The following is a 20,156-nucleotide window of genomic DNA, read 5'->3' as shown; positions in this document are numbered from 1 at the left end:
ATATTGAAAAAAAGTCTATAGTTCGAGATGACAAGAGCTCGAATTCTTCATTTTTGTCTTCAAATCGCGCTGTACTAGGACAAAGCAGCGAGTGTTACTAATTTAATAAATGAAGCTTAATTAGGGAACCACAACACAGTATTTTTATGGATGATCCATTCAACGCCTATTCATCGAAGCCCGACTTGTCCTACATCTTTGATAGATTTTACCATGAATATGGCCAATTAAATATCAATAAATTCCGTGTTAGGATGGCTACCTTATGGTTCAAGGGGCCGTCGTATTCGGGTAGCTTTTGTCGCTAGCGGGTCGATGCCCATTACATATTCGCTACCTTTTAATAAATGTTTCATGCAGTTGATTCTACCCGGCAAGAAAACAGAATATGCCAAGGCCCAATTCCGAACCTAAACAATCTCAGACGTCTTAAAGTCTATTAGGCACACACGTTATTACTGCGGCATCACGAGGGCACATATTGGCTGCTTTATTTTCGGTGAAACGGGCCTCTTCTCTGTAAGGAGTTGTAAGTTTCACACTGCCTAATTAACGTATCCTTATTTGTGCACGAAAAACAAGCGTAACTATTTAATTCTACTTTGAAAAGTTAGCAGGTCAGGCAAAATCTCAATCTCAAGATCAAAATCTGGTTTTTTAAAAAAAAGCTCATCATCTGGGATTATCTATGTATAGTTGGGCGTCTGTCTAACTGGTAGATGTATGCCCTTATATATCAGTTCTAAATTCACGCCATTTGTATTCATTATATATTCAGAAAATGAATACAAACGGAGTAAGTTTTGGACCTCCTGGACAAAAAATACGGAGACCAAGTTAAATAAAGTTCTAAAATAAACTGTTTGATTAGTACGATAGGACTTGAAATTGGCACGATCGCACTGAAACACAGTGAAAGAAACAAAAGTGGTAGCTGTAAGTAGTGTTTAGTAACTTCTGACGCTTTTCTTAAACTAGAATCTTGTTCTTCTTGGGACCGGCGCTAGCTATGTTTAAGCACAACCTGAATGCTTTGAGTATGCCAGAAAGCTGTATCTGAATGTCTGTGCTGAACCTTGAAAACAAAGCCATATATGTGCATATATATTTTTTTAAAGTATAACTTTGAAGGTACCGTGCAGCACTCTTCAATATCAAGTAACGACGGGGGGGGGGGGGGGGCTAATAATATTCAAATTAGTTTGGTGACTCTACTAGCATGTATAGATTCACATTTGTCGAAGTAGAGCTTCAAGGAACTCTTTAAGATGCCCCAATCGTCTGCAGTCGAAACTCGTTCACAGGAGGGGATTCTTTTATTAATAGCCATTTTAGGTAAAGTATTAGGAAGATGACATTGAATACTTTTGCGATTCAGGTTTGATGTGCACCAGGCGCACACATGTTCTCTGTTTTACTGTCTAACTAAATAGATATGTCTCGGTAAATGGCTGTTAAGTTTTTTTTAATTTCCAGAGAGTGAGCGGATATTTGAATTGCATCATAGTAGGATCCGATGCTTCGGACGATTCAAAGCTAATATAGCCTAAGTTGTTTGGTGTTTGAGTCAATGCCACTTTTCGTGTGGTATCATGGGTTATATGGTACCTACGTTTTACCTACATTTAGCCAGGCAGGCGTCCAGGTATCGATTCTCAATGTTCGACATGGCGTGTTAGTTAGACATGTTGAAACAGGACTGCGTGGCCAGAAACTGTACAAGATCTTGGGTACTAAACATTAATTTGCAGGGTAATACTGTTTCAAGAAAAAGAATAAATGCGAACGATTTATTTTTTGCGCCTATGGTACTGATGATACGCGTTGTGTTTGATTGTAGACGAGTCATTTTTCAAGTATTTTGTCAAAATTACAAGTATTCCATTTCTCGTATCGTGTTCTATGTTAGCCTGCGTGCGCACTGAACTCTGCTGCAAAGCAACGAGAAACGCGCCACACGAATGAAGTATGATGCCAGTTATATAGAACCGCTTTGGCATGCACTATTTGAAACTACGAAAATTTCGAAGCTAGGCTGCGTACAAAACCGCTAGTTTTTGGGCACGATGAAATCCCCATCAGACAAAAGCACACGTTTGCAAAAACTAACATCCGTAAAGTGACGTTCGAACAGCTTGACGGCCCGTGTAGTAGTTAAGTTTCTCGTATCATATACAATGTTACAAATCTCGTTTCTTATTTAGGATAAGTATTGATTAGTCTAATAAGTATAATACTGCACGTAAATCTGTGTTGATTTGCTAATTTTGGAAGAAAACTTTTGTAATTTTTGATTTTTGCGAAAGTTGGCGCAGAAGGACTGTTGATGAATCCCTGGGAGAGGGAGCAGTCTCCTTGTATTGAATGAAACCAATCGTACCTACTTGCGTGTCGAACTATTCACCAAAAGCTGAGAGTTCAGCTGCCTATGGAAGGTCATTGTACCTATTTGGGGGGGGGGGAGGGGGCAGCGTACATTGAAGTATCTTATTTTTAAAGTATAAATTAGATCAGCCTTATGATCGTTAACAGGGAGTGCGTCGTTGGGTGTAGTGAAAAATAGCTTAGAGTAGAACAAAACCAAGAAGGTTATGCTGCGAACTTGATATGATCTAAGCAGCTGGTCTGAGCTACTTCGGTACAACGAAACGGTAGTTATAATAAAATCTGAAACCGAAATCGATTCTTACTCGAATGGGAACTTCATTAAGAAGCGAAGAAATGAAAAGCAGCAAATTCAGGATAGAGGTTTTCTAGCACTCGTACTAGATGCTGATTGAAACTGGGCCAGTCCGAGCAAGAGATTACCATACCATGGAAAGATTTGGGTTTTGAAGGGCGTTACGAATGACTGGTGCGAGGCTGCTTCCATATTCTATTTAAAGGACTAAACATACTTGTTTTGCTTCGAAAAACAAATAGGGATTGCTAAGAATAATGAATATCGTTCTAGTCACTATACGGGCAAAATCCACGCAATGGAAGCGGAAACTACGGTAGCAATAATTGGTTTCTGCTGAGGCCCAACAACGGTACACTGAGGTACTGAAAATAGCTTGTTACGGAAGGAAGACATTTGCTAACCAGCCACGCAAAGCTCTTTTCAAGCACACGTAACCACTGGCTGAAATTGTAACGGTTTCTTCTTCGAACGGTGCCTTGCCTGGCATTTTTCGTTACTACTTCACAAACCCGAAGATTCAGGGACTCTTCGTAGCAACTATAATTCCAAGCGGTGTGTTCAACGTTGTTACATCAGAAAACGGGACTTGAACCACGATAGATATTTGCTATGAATCTGTACAGGCCAACGCATCTACTATTATATAGTAACGTGTGAAAAAAACATAAATAATGTGCGGTGACGATTAGGCCCTCACATAACAATCAGCACAGCTGATAATGATTCATATATTGCTGTCAATGAATAGTCACCAAGCAAACGGCGTAAGGATCCATATCAACGGAAGCTCTATGGCGCGTTCCCGTAATACATATGGATGGATCGTTTTATATAGTTGCATTGGCGATACTATAAATGGCGGATAATATACCGGATAGTAGCTACTTTATCTGGTGACAAAACGGACAGAAGCTGAAAGCCGCAACGGCAGTAGCAAAGGATAGCAAAATTCCTTTTTCCGCAGGTGGAGGGCACGACGATTTTGACTGGGCAGGTGGGGTCGATCCAAATCGTGTACATGTGTAGATTAGTTCGGAAACAGTGCGCTACGCTAACATCAAAGCATTTTGTCCTGTATATCGTTGCAATTCTGTGAGCTTCTAGTATGAGGCCAGTAACACTGGAACCGAGTCTTGTGGATGAATCTACTGCTTAACTTTGTCATACGTACATGTAGAGGGAATCGAGGGCTGATCGCGGGGAGTAAGAAAAGGCCCGTCGCAGTAGCGCCATAGCTAGTTAAGGCCATATTTACTATAGACGAAGTCAACTTAGTGCAAGCCTTTGTTGTAGACCACAGTTTATGATCTTACTTAATTCTTGGGACATAAAAGTACAAAGTATGCTATATCGCAGGTACAAGCACGCAATGCAGAACCAGCGTCAATTTAATGGAAACTCACTGTAACACTGACATGCACACGCGAGGACACAACGACCCATGTGTTCACATACATGAGCGAAACAAATACGTTCCGTGATCCGGCACTTTGAGACCTGACCTTTCTAGTAGCTTAGCAATCTAATTATATATCATTTGTCACGAACCCCATATAGGTATGCCTTTTATCCACCACATTTCTTGATAGCGTTGAAACCACTGCGTGGCAGTGTTCCCCCTGTATGTGCCGCTATAACGTATAGCTTAAATATAACGATCCTATAGGGAGTAGAAGATTTCCATACGACGAAAACGTATTATTTTTCCTTGCTTACGAATTTCACATTTATATTGTGCAGCTAATAGGAATATTGACGCCAACAACGACGACAGCATGATGCAGGCCTCTTTTTTAACGTTTCAGCCTGTGTGTTAACATATATATGATAGACAACGGTTCGGTAATGGTACGGTAATCGTAGCACTATACCGGTGCTATAGCTACCCAGTGTGAGTGAATCACTGAGTTCTGACTGGCTGGTTGGAAATGTAATCAAGGTCGATTGGATCTTGTTTTCTCCTTCCACTGCAGGAGAGCAGAGACAGCGTGTTTGTGCGTCTTGACGTTGTGTGCGCTATGGAGCCTTGCTTCGTCTGTTGCGCGCTGGGCCTGCCTTCAGCCACATTTTCAATAGTCAGATAAACTCTTTCTGCGATCATACTTCTCTCAGCCATGCAGTGATGACTTCAACATAGCCCTCTATTAGGTATCATCCCTTTGAGAATCAAAAACACTTGGCGTCTTTCTCAACAAGTGCTCACGGTCAGTCGCTAAAAATATAAACTGTCGTTACGTCTAGACTAGTAATTCAGATTTATTATAAATAGAACAAACAGAAACAGTGATATGTAATGATAGAATAACACTGTGTGTCGTAATATATTCCTGTAACCGATGGAGGCAAACGTTCTGCGTGCTAGGACGTGCTTCTAAAATTGGTTGCCGTTAGTATATATCGTGTGAAAAGCCCGTCAAGCGGCAGTGATTACGTCTTGACACAGGAGTGACTATCTAAAATGCTCGTCCCCTGGATTTGCGCAGTTGAAATGCGGAGGTTGGTGTTCACGGTGTGCTCATTTACTTTTGCAGATACGGGAAGATTATCCATAGTGATCAGCTTTTATCTCGTAACGATTCTTTTACAGCCGACAAGCCCCGAAAGTGAGGTGTTTCGGCTTGACTTTGCGACATCGTGGTATAATCTATTAACGCCGTAAACAAAGAAAAACTTGTTGCCAGGCGAGGAACTCGCTTGGGCTTTATATACACATATATATATATATGTTTATATATAGCTAGTTTGGATAATTATCAGAATTGCGTTTATAGCGCAACGAGCAAGTTTCCAAGGTATTCAAAAACAAAAGGAACTTACTTACTAAATTCAAGTTCGATTTTTATACGGTACAATATAGTACGTTGCCTTTTCATGGCACTTATTACATGCTATCTCTGTGGACGAATACATGATCGATCGATTTTTTTTTCTGGACCGGGCTTAATTGTAAACAGCACCAAAACTGCGTATAAAATAGGCTCTACCTCGAAACCCTAATCAATGTCTGGGTGCTAGGCTGTAATTCTTTCTTAAATATGAGGCAATTAAATGAAAAATCCCCAGTCAACGCTTCAGTGGCGCTTTTTAGGTAATTTCTTTGAGTAACATCACTTCTAATTTTGACCTAGATATTAATATTATTGGCCGTAATTCTCTCATAAAGCTCAGACTTGTTCTTCAGTTATTACGTGATGCATAATTTCACACTGATGACCTCACAAGTGCGAAGATCAACTATCCAATATTTAGTGAAGACGCGTAACCTTCAACAAAAATCAAACGTATTTACGTAGAAAAACATCTCATATATGTAGAAGCATACATAGGTTAACAAATAGTCTTGCAGAAAGATAACAACTTACGTTAAAGTACCGTCTGCGATATGCCTCGTTATTTATTCTTGTTATTGTAGTTATCCTGACCGGTGCTTCCTTGTCTTCCTTCGAGTATTCAATGACCTTGACGTTACTATTTTAGGATCGCATTGTGTTTTTGGCGCACTCTTGTCGCAGGTGGCTACTTCCTTCGATTAACGATTTTTTTAAAGCGTCACGCATCGTGCCTGTTTTGCTACTTGCGAGAAAAATAATTTCCAAAATTCTATGCATACCCGAGGAACCAAGTAGCGAGGTGAAAACATCAATCTTCTACCGTGTCATTTCTAATATGTTCGGACACGAAACATACAAGTCTATCTAGTACTGAAACAGGACTAATATAATTTTATCTGACCCAAAGGCGGCCTATAAATGATGCTAACGTATATTGCACCGATAGATTTCTCTCACCTGGCCCTTTTTGGTATCGCCTTTTTACTAGATTAGAGATCGGTTTTAGGCCATGTTTTAATACTGACAGCCGACTGACGTAGCGTCTTTACGCGTAACACGCACAGGTGCAAAAAAAGTACATCAGCAAATAGGTCAAGGGTATCCTAGCAGTAACACGTGCATTCTATCGATTAGTCGACCTTTTCTCTAGGTGGTAGTTCTTTGTGTGTATGGATATAACATGTGGAGATTGGTTTCAGAATGCCAACAATCGTTTCCGCCGATAGCATCTCGTCGCTGTCAAGCCGAAGCCTCGGTGATCCGTTCGTTGAGATCGCTTGGCTTTCAACTGTTACACTTGAGCAGTATGAACGACTCATCGAGAGGGATGATTCCTTCGCGCATGCCGTGCTGCGATGGCTAAGTGGATGGTTCTACAAAAATGACCGGGCTTCCACCGAGGAACAATGCAGTACGTTATTCAGGTTTCTCGAAGGTTACAAGTTGGACTCACATTTGCTTGTGGCCCATTTTTATTCAAACAATTCCCGTAATAAAGTTTAGAATTTTTTTTCTCAATTTAACCATGCCGCGCTCATATATATTGTCTTATTGTCAATATTTAAAATTTGCCGGCTGATGCTAAGTAGAAAATTGTATCATTATTTGAGAACTACTGGTTCATGAGTAAAGTCAGGGCATGCTTGTGCAGAGAGCAGTCGCATCATCGTTCGATCATGATTCCAAAATCTTGGATTATGATGAGATCGATCTACTAGCATCGACGAAAATTTGGAACTATGCTGTTTTGTTTGGTACGGTTGTAACTCTCCTGTCGGAGGCACTTTTAAAATGATGCCAACAAAAAACAACAACGGAATATATTTATATAGGTCCTTCTTGGTTACAACTTTTAAAAATTCGCGGTTTTATTTCAATAGGATGGGCTCCCTCGTCTGTCTTCGTAAGAGTTATTCATGTCGTTCAGTTTTTAGCCACTCTTTTTGATACATCTGGCCCTATTTCTGAAACGGCAGAACAAATATTTTCTAAGTTTGCCCAGCGTGCGTCGATTGTGGTAGTACCCTCTGCTTCTTAGGTATTTTCATACGAACAAGTCAAGCGGACTTATGTCACCTGATCAGAAGGGCCATATAAACCTATCCCACTTAAGGAACAACTGCTCTGACTCTCTAATAACACGACGATATTTTCAATGACGAGGAACAGTGAGCCATGCTGATGAAACGGCATATCTTGCAAACTTCTTCCAACGATTTGGGTTACGGGAATGCCTAAGATCATCTCCGAGTTTACAGTCTCACCTAAAATAACGTCGGTGGCGCCTCCGACCCACATCCAGCTCTAGGCAGTGGTTTTTTGGGTATACAAATCCCTTTTGTGAATAGCTTGAGGATTCTCGCTTCCCTACAGCGGGCAATTTTGTCTAAAACCTGTTTTCGTCGCTGCTCGCTCAGGCGGTGGGCTATTGTTGTATTGTGCACTATTATACTACAGGGAGGTTGCGGGGGCCTGTTTTAAAATGACATAAAAAAACCACATAAAAGCCCAATTGGACCAACACAATGTTGAAACAAGTTGCAGCTACCGTAACGTTCTATCATTGAAATGATTCACTATGGTCGAATACCTTAGCATGATTCGCAAGGTACCATTTATCTAGCGATAATATAGGGTGATATTATAATCAACCGGTGCACCATTTACTACTAGGAATGCCTGATGTAGATTTTAAAGGGCGATACATATTTTGAACGTTTTCGTAACTGCGCTTTTGATTGATTTTATCGAACAAAGTTTAAGCTGTGAAGCTAGATGGTTCAATATGGGATTTGAAGATGATTCGGTAAAATAGTCCAACCTAGCTATTTTTTTTTACAGGAACAGATGAAAAGTCTGAACTTCTAAACATCTTTTATCTTCCCTGAGCCTTATTTAGCCACTGAAATAGTCTTCGCCTACTAAAAGTACTTTTAAAAAAAAAGTAAAAAAAAAAAGAGAATATTTGTCCTTATTTTTGCGTCAGTACCATGTTTGTTGTACGATTAGTGATCGATATTTTGAGCACTTGCTAGGATATTATCAGATAACCTATTTAAAATATTAATTATTTCTCGAATTTTGCTAACACACTCAATCGGTTCTTTATGGCTTTCCTCAACTAGGGCCTGATCTAGCATTTCGCTAGCGTCAGTAAACCTTAGCTGAAAAAATGGAAAAGTAAAAACTTAAAAGTAGTTTTTGGGATATTAATTTTCTAAGATTGGAGTATTTATATCTAAGATATCCTTCGACCGATCGCAAATACTGCTATCGGTAAAATCGCATATTAATTCTGCATGATCGCATTAAAAAACTGCTTCATTTACTACAATCCATCATCCCCTAAAAATTGATGAGCCATTTTTCTATATACACAGCCAAATAATAAGAGACAGTTTTTCTATTTGGAATTATTTGTTTCTATAGAAATATTTCTGGTAAATGATCTCATTTAACCTATTATCATTCTTTTAAACAACTGAATGAATCATACGAATAATAATCCATTTAAGACTAAAAATGCTGCGAAGTTTTTTTGAAAAATCATTTTTTTTCTGTCAAACGACTCCTAAATAGTGAGGCTCTGTGAAACTAAGTCGGTATATGGAGCTTCGCTGAACTTCCAGTCAAGCGTGCCTTCCACAATATATCAAATCATCTGGAAGAAAAATCTTTGCGAACTTCTAGTCTTTCCTGATTAAATACTGCAGATTGCAATTGAAAATTACTTTTGCCTAAACGTGCTTCAGGAGGTAAGGCCAGAAGAATTCCATAAACAGATAGCCTTTATACACTATGCTAACTGCACACGGTTTAATGCTTAAAATTCGAAATAAATTTCGAAGTAATGCCGGCCAAATTCGATGTTCTCTATTACAGTCCTCCGATCATTGAAACGTTCACTAACTCTTTTTAGAAATTGATACTAGTTCCTTATCTTAATCTTCTCTTAAATTTCATTGATTATCCGAAAACTTGTTTCTTCGAGATGATTTACTGTCCTTTAGGAAGAGAGGAAATTACAAAGGAATGGTAGATTTGATGAATACCGGAGGTTGGGGTAGGATATGCATGGAGTTTTTCTTTGCAAAAAGCGTAACACAAATGATGGCTATCAAATTAGTATACCTTGTAAGGATAATGCACCGCAGTTTTTTTTATCTATGCATACACTCAATATACAATTGACTCAGATGTTGAAGAACGCCGAGGTAAGACTAGCAAGTAACACGATTGTAGGCCATCCAGGATGTTAATTTTTAAGGATTTAAAAGGTTTACTACAGTATATTGAGATTGGGAAAAATAATCTTGAATTCGTGTCAAAATTTACCTAACGCTTTTTGCATAAAAATATATCTTTTAATTAAGTCTTGTAGCGAGCTTCGTTGAAATCAGACTTCTGTCGAAGGGGATTTTTCCAGGTCATGTTCTGTGACTTTTCCGTGTGGTCATTCCAAATGATTAATTCATTGCCACTCAAAACAAAACCGCATCAAACAACTAGATTATTGTGGGTGATAAAGTAAAACTTGTGCGAAACAGTCTGGGTGAGGATTGTAGGCGTCGATTTCTGTCAGAGTACCCGTTTAATTTTCATACAAGTCATCTGCTTTCCTCTTATCTCGATCGCACACGAGACATATAAATTTAAAACGATAAGAGTAACATCAATCTCATGTAAGTTTCTTTCTATTTCATGTAAGTAATTCTTTATTTCGTAATATCCACAACATCGCCTAAATCGTGCTTTGTTCGCATTTCCAGATATGCGGGACATTTCTGTAGAGAACTTCATGATGAAACTTGAAACAGGGGTAATGCTATGTCGTATGGCTCAACTCCTGGTAGCTCAAGCGCAGAATCTTGGTCGACCTATACTCAATCGGGCAAGTTCGAAAGGCATAAGTGTTTTGACAGGAGACAACACAACCTATGTCGACAGATATCATTAGAGGGACAACAAAACTGACATTATTAATATTACATATTTTTTAGTGGACTAATTATGGCATATCGTGTTGGCTTGTCCATCATAACAAGTTAAACAGCAATATTGTTAATCCTTGAAGTCAAACGTAATTACTAAATAGATCGAAAACAAATAAATATACGACTGCCATTTTTAAAATCAAGCCTGACCAGATAGATTGACAATTCTATATACATATCATACACAATTACATTAGCATATGTGTGCTAGGGCCTACAAGCAGCTTGGAACTACAGTTAGCTGTAAGTAAAATAAACTAAAGTAACTTATAATGCCTTCTGTTTAAACTAGTAGACGGTTTCAACTTCAACCAGAAAAATATAATCGCGTGTGACACTAAAAAATAGTTACTCTATTTACTCAGTGTATTACCTTTTATCATACTCCTGACTGGTGGATTATCTGTGTTACTTACAATATACTCATCTTGCAGTACATTCCATTTGACAAAAAAGTTTGCATCAATTCAATTAGCCAAACAAGACGCTTTCTTAGAAGTACAGTCAATTTTATAGGGCTTATTGAGATAATTCTGAATAAGAGTACTGGTCTAATGCTATTCCAGTGTGTTCCTGCCTTCGAGTTTAAGCCATGGCTACACGCGGCTCCGAAAAGTTTTTATGCTCGTGACAACGTGGAGAATTTTACGAGATGGTGCCGCAGATTTGGAGTTCACGAAAGTGTCCTCTTCGAATCTGATGGACTGGGTGTGTAGAATTTCTTAAGGAATTCTTCTTGCCTTTACCTGCGGACTTCGCCCCGCGCTGTCCAGCACCTGGGCGTACCGTTTCCGTCGGAAATGTTCAGTTTAGAAGTATCCAATATTCAGCATTACTTTAGTTTGTTTTTCGTGGTAGCCGGATTGTAGGAAAGGCCAGTCAGAAAAGGATGCCCTGCACACAATGGATGGAAACAAAAAATAATGTTATAGTGACAAGAAGAGATTACAAACTCAAGGACGCTTTGATTTGCCTTATCTTCTTTATGGGTAACTGGTAACCCCAGTAGTACGAAAATACGAGTTAGTTTTAGAAATGCGTTTTTGTAAAGATATCTTATAAAAATTTCGCTTTGTTCCAATTCCTTAGCAAAGATCAGTTCTAGATGTTTTTCTGACAAAATGCAAATCTTAGGTAGAAGAAGTCGTAGCCAGGACACCGCAAAAGCATAGTCCTTTTCTTTCCCTAGACGTCACCTCGGCTCACTTAGGTCTACTCAGCTGCTCTAGAATAAATACTGATGTGGAATATATTTTCTTTAGTGATGCATCAAACTCCGCGTTACGTTCTGCTTGTTCTGCTTGAGCTATGCCGCCTCTGTGCGGAGCTCGGTGTGGATCCACCATCTGTCGAGGCACAAAAACGTGACAAGAAGGCCCGCGCACAAAACGAACACGAAAGAAGCAGACGATTAGAGCGGGAAGACAAAAAACGGCAACAACAGGAAGAAGCTGACCGCATTCAACGACAAGAGGTATTCTACGGTTACATAGTATATAGTAACATATTTGGAGTTGCAAATCGCATCAGCTAACTAGAAGATCCTTATCGATCTTCAAAAGAACAGTAAAATTAATACAAAGCATGTCAATGGATCGATAACAACAAAGAACTGGGCATGAATATGTGCTTGAGCGTAGTGACCAAATTGTGATTTAAGTGACGAATGAACATCTCGCATGATCATCTTATAGCCGAGCGATGTAGGCTCACCTAAAGATCTAGCTGAACGATTGTCGAACACGAAAAATTGACTGGAACATGTTCTTTAGATGGAAGATGCTATTTCGAAGCTTATAGCGGGACATTTTTTCTCTAGACCGTGTTTCCTGTACTAGCCGCACCTATTTCTGCAACTTTTTGCCGTTGTAAAAATCGAATAAAAGGTGTCAAAAATACTGCGTTGGCACCCGATATACCTCTTTAAACTCCGAACTCAAGTTGGAATTTTGTGATTCGAAAGGTTTGACGACAATTCGAAGAATGGATCAGCTATTTAAAAAGACTATAGACATTTTATAAAACGAACATTCTATCAAACTTAGGGAGGGCACACTAACATAAAAAGTAATGAGTGGGAATAGGAACGTCGTACCAGCGGAATTGCTAACCGGAACTTATGTAGCGGTACTCTGGAGTGCTGAATTGCACTTAGCACACGTGTGCGATCGGTAATAAATTTCAAGTAGAAATTTATTACCGATTATTACCGAGAAGTAATTAAAAAAGGGAGCTCAGAGGGCAAATTGGTTTTTAGACTTCGAATTTTTTTGTGAGTTTGCCAATGAACAAGCGTGTAGGAACGGGGCATGGGTATGACGGACTAGATATGGACGGCGCTTCTAATACGTACGACAAGCTATGTGATATTCGACGTCATCTATATTATTAACTGTTTTTCGCTTCGATGATATTTTCGTTAGACTCCCTGAGAATAAATGCCCCTGTTTTGTGGAAGGGTATTCTAAAATATAGACCTGTATATGTATATATATGTATATGTGAAAACGGTTATAGGTCTGAACGTTTTGATTTGTGTTAACGTCTAGCAACCATTTCTAATCTTTTAATGATGGGTTGAGTTTAATTTTGATATCTTTCCTAAGTATAGGTAAAGCATGGTAAATGTGGATAGTGATCTAAGAAAATTTCTAAATTATCCCGCTTTTTAACTCTCAGGAAAAATTAGCTTAAAATTAGCTCTGCAGTTCACAAAAGGATGTTAAACATAGTATAGGCGATCTGTCTTAGTAACGTGAACATATCCTTACTTCTTCCTGATTATATTGGCATGTTAATTTGTTGTGAAGTCCCTGGGATGCTTTGACGGGCAGCAGGAAAAATTGCAAGAACATACAAATCAATTTATTCAATATTCATCTCTTTTTCTTATATAACAGTGCGTGTTAGACGTAAAATGGCCCTGCTGTATATGCGTACAGAGCTTATTTTCGCCTTACTTCGAGGCAATAGGTTTTTTGTATGCGTGCGCACCATATTTTTTTTTTAATAATTGTATGAGCTTGCTTGCGCTGAATCAGCCTGTTCGCTTTTTTCGAGTCCACTGATTTTCTAATGCAAAAAAAAATGTTTCTACACTCATTCTATTGTGTTTCTGCCTGAAGCCGCTGACCAATCGTCCATGGCTATTACGTCCTAGTAGGCGCCTCTATATCCATTGAAGCCATGTACAAACGAATCGATCTAACATATAGGAGCATTGTCTTTTCAAAGTGGCGTCCTCCAACAGTGTGTGGAGTCGATGAAATGCTTCTGGAACAGTCTGTATAATATTTAGTGCGTTGTTTGTCGACTGCACCTAGATCCGCTGTGAGCGGACATAATCCTATATATCAAAAGATGTTATAAAACCCCTGTGATGTTTTGATTTGTCGGTTTGTGGTGTTATTAACTGAAGATGCTCGATGCGGCTATGAGGTATGCTGAAAAAGAACGCGTCCCCAAGGAAAAAAAATTTCAAGAAGGAGACGGAACTAAGTTGCAGACAAAAGCTGAAGAAGTGGAGTTAAGTTTGAAGCAACAGTTCGAGGATTCTCACCAACAGAATATCGCTTCAAGTGAAACATTCGAAGGTGACTACATGTTTAACAATTTAATTATAAATATGTGTCTAGATGCCTATTTACGCGTTCTCGTTTATACTCTGAAAAGGAAACCCAATTCGCCTAAAATATAAACTAATGTACTACTGTTTATCAGAATAGACCTGGCCTGATATTTGTTTCAGTGTCTTCGTAGCCATCGGGCTTCACGTTTCATGTTTTCTTGCATCAAAACGCACAGAAGCCTTGTGAGAAAAGAGAACTCAGTTGTGTATTAATAGAGTATAAAAACAGCTATTCAGTCGTAGTCTTTCATAGGTGCTAGAGTACAATTGTTGAAGTTAATTTTTTTGATTTACCAACTTTTTTTTGCTTTCTAGAGGCGACTAAGCTAAACGGCTATATATATATATATGTAAATATTTTAGACTTGACTACCTCGACCATTGCTCGTGATTCAGGCACTCTCACTGCAGTTTGTTACGCAGAAAGCATCCTGATGAACTGTGTTGATGCTGAAGAGGACCACATATTAGAACAGGTCGGGCAATTGGGCGAGCAATCGTTTCGAAGCCGACTGCCTATCCCTGTGAGAAAAATCAAACCTGAAATTGATCGACAGCCCACCAGCATTTTGGATGAAAAGGTTATTGACTTTTACTGACCGTTAAGTAAAAAAACTTAGCTATAACGATCCAGTTTGTAGGAACGTTCTTACAAACACTTAGGTTGTTTGTGGGTGATAGTGAACTTTCAATGAGTGCACAAGCTCTCCGTATAGAGAGTGGACATTTCCAGGGATACTGTTGTCAGTCAGAAATCTGCGATTTATAGTGGCAGATATAGTTATAGATAATCTTGTATTCACATTTCATTTATTATCTGCTAGACGTTGTTTATTTGTGGCCTGTTTTAATTAGGTTTTTTTTTCCAAGTATTTTGTTTGTCCGTGTTTTGTCGCTTTCAATGATTAAAACGTAACAATTTTTTCCCACTCGTGCAAAAACCATGCCGGTTCAGCGAGCTGCTTGCTTGGTACGATGCCGCTGGAAAACGACGTGTCTTAATTGTAAGCACTCTTTGAGGATGAGATTTAATAGTACCTTGCTGTTTTTGGCTGGTGTATTTCGTCACAGAATAATGTGTTTATCCAAGCTCTGCGTTAGTAAGTGGGTCTGAATTATTTTTATATGTCGTATGTAAGTTCTAGTTCTAAATAGCATCTCCAAGGACCCTTCTTGTTTATAGTCTTGGGTTATATTATAGACGCAAACAGTTAAATTTGAATGTTAACACTGGCCGTTTCACACTTAGTGGACTTGAAAACTCAAATTGCGTAGTTCAGTACATCCATTTTAATTATACCTATTATATGTTTAGTCAGAACAATTTCTTCGTTTTATTATGTGTGTTTATAATGTGGCACATAATTCACACAGTTACTAGCTAGTTAAGTTTAACTTTAGCTTGAAACAGTATTCCTGCAAAATTATAAACCGCTAACCTAAAAACCTAAGGAACTTGAATCAACGTCTTTTCTTTTCTCTATATCAGTGGATTTATCAGAGAATCTAGACATCTGGATTTACATTTATAGAATTATATTTTTTATGCTTATTTAGTTTTCGTCAATATAGCGTATTCGTTCACCAGGTAAACACTATTGTCAATAAAGTGTTAAAGGGCGCCAAGCTACATCAACTTTCCGAGGGAAAGTATCTAATCAACAACCGTCAGTTCCTTGTTCGGGTAAGTTTTTAGATACTTGTTCTCGCAATAAACTCAATAAAAACCTCTAATTATTTATAGAGTTTATTTAACATGTTCAGCTCTAGTCTGTCTTGTGCTAAGTACTGAGCGTGTTGCAGATCCTGTTAAACAATTAACCACTTTCATAAGAATACACTCTGAGTAGAATCTGGTGCCACAGACGGCCATTTTACCATTGCAACATCTCCAAAAGCACCTGCCAATAATTTTTTAGCGCTTATATATTACCGTCTGTAATGTTATAACCTAATCTTTAGCAGCTAACGTTTCAGTTTTTTTAATTTTTTATTTTTAGACGCCAATAGCGTCCATGAAGTTTGAAGTACACATTGTTGTTGTTATTAAGATAAGATAAAAGGCTCTTTCGCAGAAGATTTGTAATCTATATCTATAATTACTTAACATTATGTCTATACCAAAATGTACACATTACTGTAAGGTATGGAGGGGTATATTTATATACAAAAGTACATTAAAAGGCTTGATACAGTATCTAGTTCATATGTCTATGACATCGATGGTCAAGATGTAAAGCCGTCGTTGAAATAAAGCGAGTTGAAGTATCCGTCATAGATGAACTATACTATACATCTGACTCTGCTTCTATCAAATATATCAAACGTGGAATGAACGTCTCTATTTAAACACAGTTACGGGGCTAAGTGACTGTATATTGAGCTCTCGATCGTCCTTACCACTCCAAAATTGTCTTCTCGGGTTTTAACCATGAAAATAAGTCTTCTTCATTTTTCATCAAAGCAAAGCTAATGTTATCTAAGACTGTGCTATTATATAGGATATATATGTACAAGGAAATTACCCGGAGATATATCTATATATACACACATATATCTATATATATACACGTACAAACATATATATACGCGTTTCAAATATAAATTTCGCTCACCTTTTAGATTTCAGATATATTTTGACAAATGTAGAGTTGTTTGTCTCTATTCTGGATCTATGGAGAAAATCTATGCAGAACTTTGACAAGTTAGAATATTTGAATTTTCCTAAGGTGCAAAATTTGTTTGTATTGAACAGAAGACGGAAGATCAATTAAAACAATGATGACATAATTTTAAATCCGAACACAAATGCTGGATATGATGCGAAATCCTTTGCTTCTTATTTAGTTAAGGCTTCGTCAGAGAACATGAGGATTTCATTATGAAACATGGGTAGACTAAAGGCGCTCCATTATACTTTAAATGAGTATTAAAATAGACAGATGTTTATTGTGTATAAAGGTGTTATATCGGTCAGAAATATGGCCTTAATAGGATCCATAGCCCTTGAACGGCTTAGTAACGGGGTTTATTTGGAATGGAAAGTGTAGAACGTTAACTGTATATTTTAGCTAATAGGAACATTAGATAGCTATTGTGGATTACAGTCGCATGAAGGCAGCCTAGGTGAAAATAGAAATAATCTTATTTTGAACTAATAAACATTACAAAACAATTTTCGATTCGCTCGACAACGCCGGTTGCCTCACTCTGAACAGCCATAACGTTCAATCAAGTTTTGATTACCTGTACAGACAGACACGCTTAACCCAAGTTTATATTTTGAGAGTATAGAAGGTGCGGAAAACGTTCATGAGATAAAATCAACGCAACATACGCTAACAGCTCTGCTGTTAAATGGATGATGTTATTATGCAGCGCGCTGATTTATACCCTCCGTTTTTAGTTACTCAATGAAAAGCAGGTTATGGTTCGAGTTGGGGGAGGTTGGAAGAGCTTGGAGGACATGCTGCGGCCTAGGAATACTGGGCAGGGGCCGCTCTACTTTAAGAAAACGGCCAATTTCTCCACAGCAACAAATTCGATCCCCGCTCTAGAGCCGTTTCCTAAAGAAAAGAGTATTTCTTCATCTGGTTTGTTACTCAGCAAATCCACGGAGTTAATAATGGCTGCGAGTATATTGCCAAAGCCGCAAACAGGTGGATCGACTACCAGCCTAAAAAGTGAGTAGATTCCAACGTTAATTTGTTTCTAACAGTAACCTCTGTGAGGTATTATAACGAGCCAAGTGTGTACCAAATACTAACTTATTTATAACAAAGCGCAATTTAGAAATTATTTAACAGAGAGTACATTCACACGCCAGCTCACGCACACTGCCTTGCAGTTCCTCGTTCAAAACACGCTTTCGATGTTATTTATGGGGAGTCGACTAGATTAGCATTGAAACAAAATCATGTAACTTTGGGCAATGGCCTTTAAATTTAACGTTGTGCGTACGTTCCGCCGTCAGCTTCATATTCGGCCCGCTCTATTCACTCGTAGTATGAGACAGGAACGTTGCTTCTCTCTAACAATTCAGAAAAGTTTGTACCGTGAAATACGGTGGTCGCAGAGTCGTGATGATCGTAATGAAATAGAGAAGTTACCAAGGCGGGATTTCAAGAACAGCGTGACGATTCTACAGCTTGTCATCAAATCAACTGCGTCTAAATGCGTATTAGTCGAGAAACTAAGAGCCAAACCCGAACAGCTTAAGAACGGTTAGGTCCTGCCCGGCGTGCCTATGCGGCGCAGGACTTGTCAAAAAATTAATCAAATCTGGCACCATAACGGCACTGTCTCAAGCTGTGACAGCGTGTCATATTCCTAGTAATATGGCGCTGGATGTCTAGCTAATAATATCATGTGGGTCCAAAAACCTAGGAAGCTAACTAGAACGCACGGAACTCTTCCAAAAACCAAAAATATTTTTTGATTACAGTCGTATTCATTTCATTGTCTATTATGTTTTTGCAAGGGCATTGAGAAAAGCTAATTCATATATCCTTTACAAACTGAAAAATCCGTTAAGGCTAAATCTAAAGCCCATATAGGCAATCTGATGAAACGAAATCAAGTGACTTACATTATGTAACAGCGTTCTTGCTCATCTGGAAACCTTGTCTGGCATAAGTCTGTCTTATGCTTAAGGAAGTGTTTTACAAAAATTAATTGCTCGAGCGTTCCTCAACGCCCTTGAAGTTTATCCGTGATCGAAACTTCTCTGCACTTACCTCATTCTAAAGTGATATTAGCATTGTGCCAATCATTCTCCATAAACATTCCGTTTTGAAACACACTACTTTAGGTAGACTGTAACGATGTGGCGATAAGACGTTACAGTTAGTTCTATTAAGTTACTACTAACTGAACCCAAAAATTTTGGCAAACTATTTTGGGCATAACCCAGTATCACTCAACTCGCTTGATTTAGCCCTACAGGCGATTGAGGTTGCCTTAATATTGTATAATGTTGCCAGAGTGAATTATCATTTTTAAACTAATGTAAGATGGCTGGTTGCGGAAGTGTTACTTTGTTTTTTAGGAAAAAGTTGTAATTCCAATTAAGGTTTGATAGTGCTTCCCATATATATAATGTTAATTGAACTTGACACACACACATACTCTGATATATTTATTTCTTATAAGAAATATTTAAAGAATACTTTCTTTAAAAAAAGAGAAAAAGTTCTTGGAACAATAAAAACAGGACATAATGGTGATGTTTTGCGTTACAAACTGGAAGTCAGATTCAAATATTTTTGAAGCAAGGACATTTACTTTAGAAACATAGCTATTTGCGAAAGGCACACAGCTTTGCACCAAATAGGATAACTATAAAAATATGCCCCCATATTTTAATTATAGATAAAATACAGGTGTAGCCCATTGAACGAAGTCCCTAGTATGCTCTACCACATTAAATTTTGTATCCTTCGACTGTGTCAGTCTTCTACTAGACATTACCTAGCTAGCTAAATAAGTAGTCTTGGGCAAGTCGGCCCTATAGGAGCAAAACGTTGTCACATATTTTGTACATTCTTTGTACAAGGAACAAAATGAATGTATTTATCTTATTTTATCTAAAGACATTATAATGTAGAAAAAATGTACGCGCTGCAAAGGCGATGTCGTATATTAAGTCCAAAACGTACTAAGAATGAGCAGTCACGTTATATGAGTATAGTAATCCTGTTTTTCGTTTTACTACGTAGCAGACTTCTAGCTAAAGCAGTGTTGATAAATCCAGAAAGGTATCAATTTAATTATAGCTGATAAGTGCTCCTACTATATATATATATATATTAAAACAGCTTTCAAATTATCGAAATAACTCGTCGAAAGTAAGTTGTTTCGATTTCGTCATACACAAGCCAGAAAGATGCATAAGTTCGCCTTGTCCTCTCCGATCCTCAAATATAATAACCGGGATATTACAATCTCTTTGTAGGAAAAACTTAGTACAAAGTTAGATGAACGTAACAGTATAAATAGAACAGTATTAGCCTTTAAAGCTA

General features: G+C 38.2%; 1 protein-coding gene across 5 annotated transcripts in view; it reads left to right on the top strand.

The window, feature by feature from the left end:
* The window catches only part of LOC111248043 (uncharacterized), a 29,272-nt gene that overhangs the window by 7,285 nt on the left and 1,831 nt on the right, over positions 1–20,156 (top strand). For 2 of the 5 annotated variants that reach the window (XM_022799740.2, XM_022799739.2), the window contains exons 1-9: positions 4,759–5,179; positions 6,714–6,925; positions 10,284–10,405; positions 11,075–11,216; positions 11,771–11,982; positions 13,927–14,101; positions 14,500–14,717; positions 15,725–15,820; positions 17,543–17,819. In XM_022799740.2, coding sequence (XP_022655475.1) covers positions 5,142–5,179; positions 6,714–6,925; positions 10,284–10,405; positions 11,075–11,216; positions 11,771–11,982; positions 13,927–14,101; positions 14,500–14,717; positions 15,725–15,820; positions 17,543–17,819 — 1,492 coding nt within the window. In that variant the 5' untranslated portion in view covers positions 4,759–5,141. Of the gene's footprint in view, positions 1–4,755; positions 5,180–6,713; positions 6,926–10,283; positions 10,406–11,074; positions 11,217–11,770; positions 11,983–13,926; positions 14,102–14,499; positions 14,718–15,724; positions 15,821–17,542; positions 17,820–20,156 lie in introns of those variants that run through there. The other 3 variants (XM_022799743.2, XM_022799742.2, XM_086984027.1) reach the window with 3 other exon arrangements.

Source organism: Varroa destructor, unplaced genomic scaffold, assembly GCF_002443255.2.
Source record: "Varroa destructor unplaced genomic scaffold, Vdes_3.0 BEIS01000003.1, whole genome shotgun sequence".
Classification (NCBI taxonomy): domain Eukaryota; kingdom Metazoa; phylum Arthropoda; class Arachnida; order Mesostigmata; family Varroidae; genus Varroa; species Varroa destructor.
This window is presented reverse-complemented; position numbering and strand designations above follow the sequence as displayed.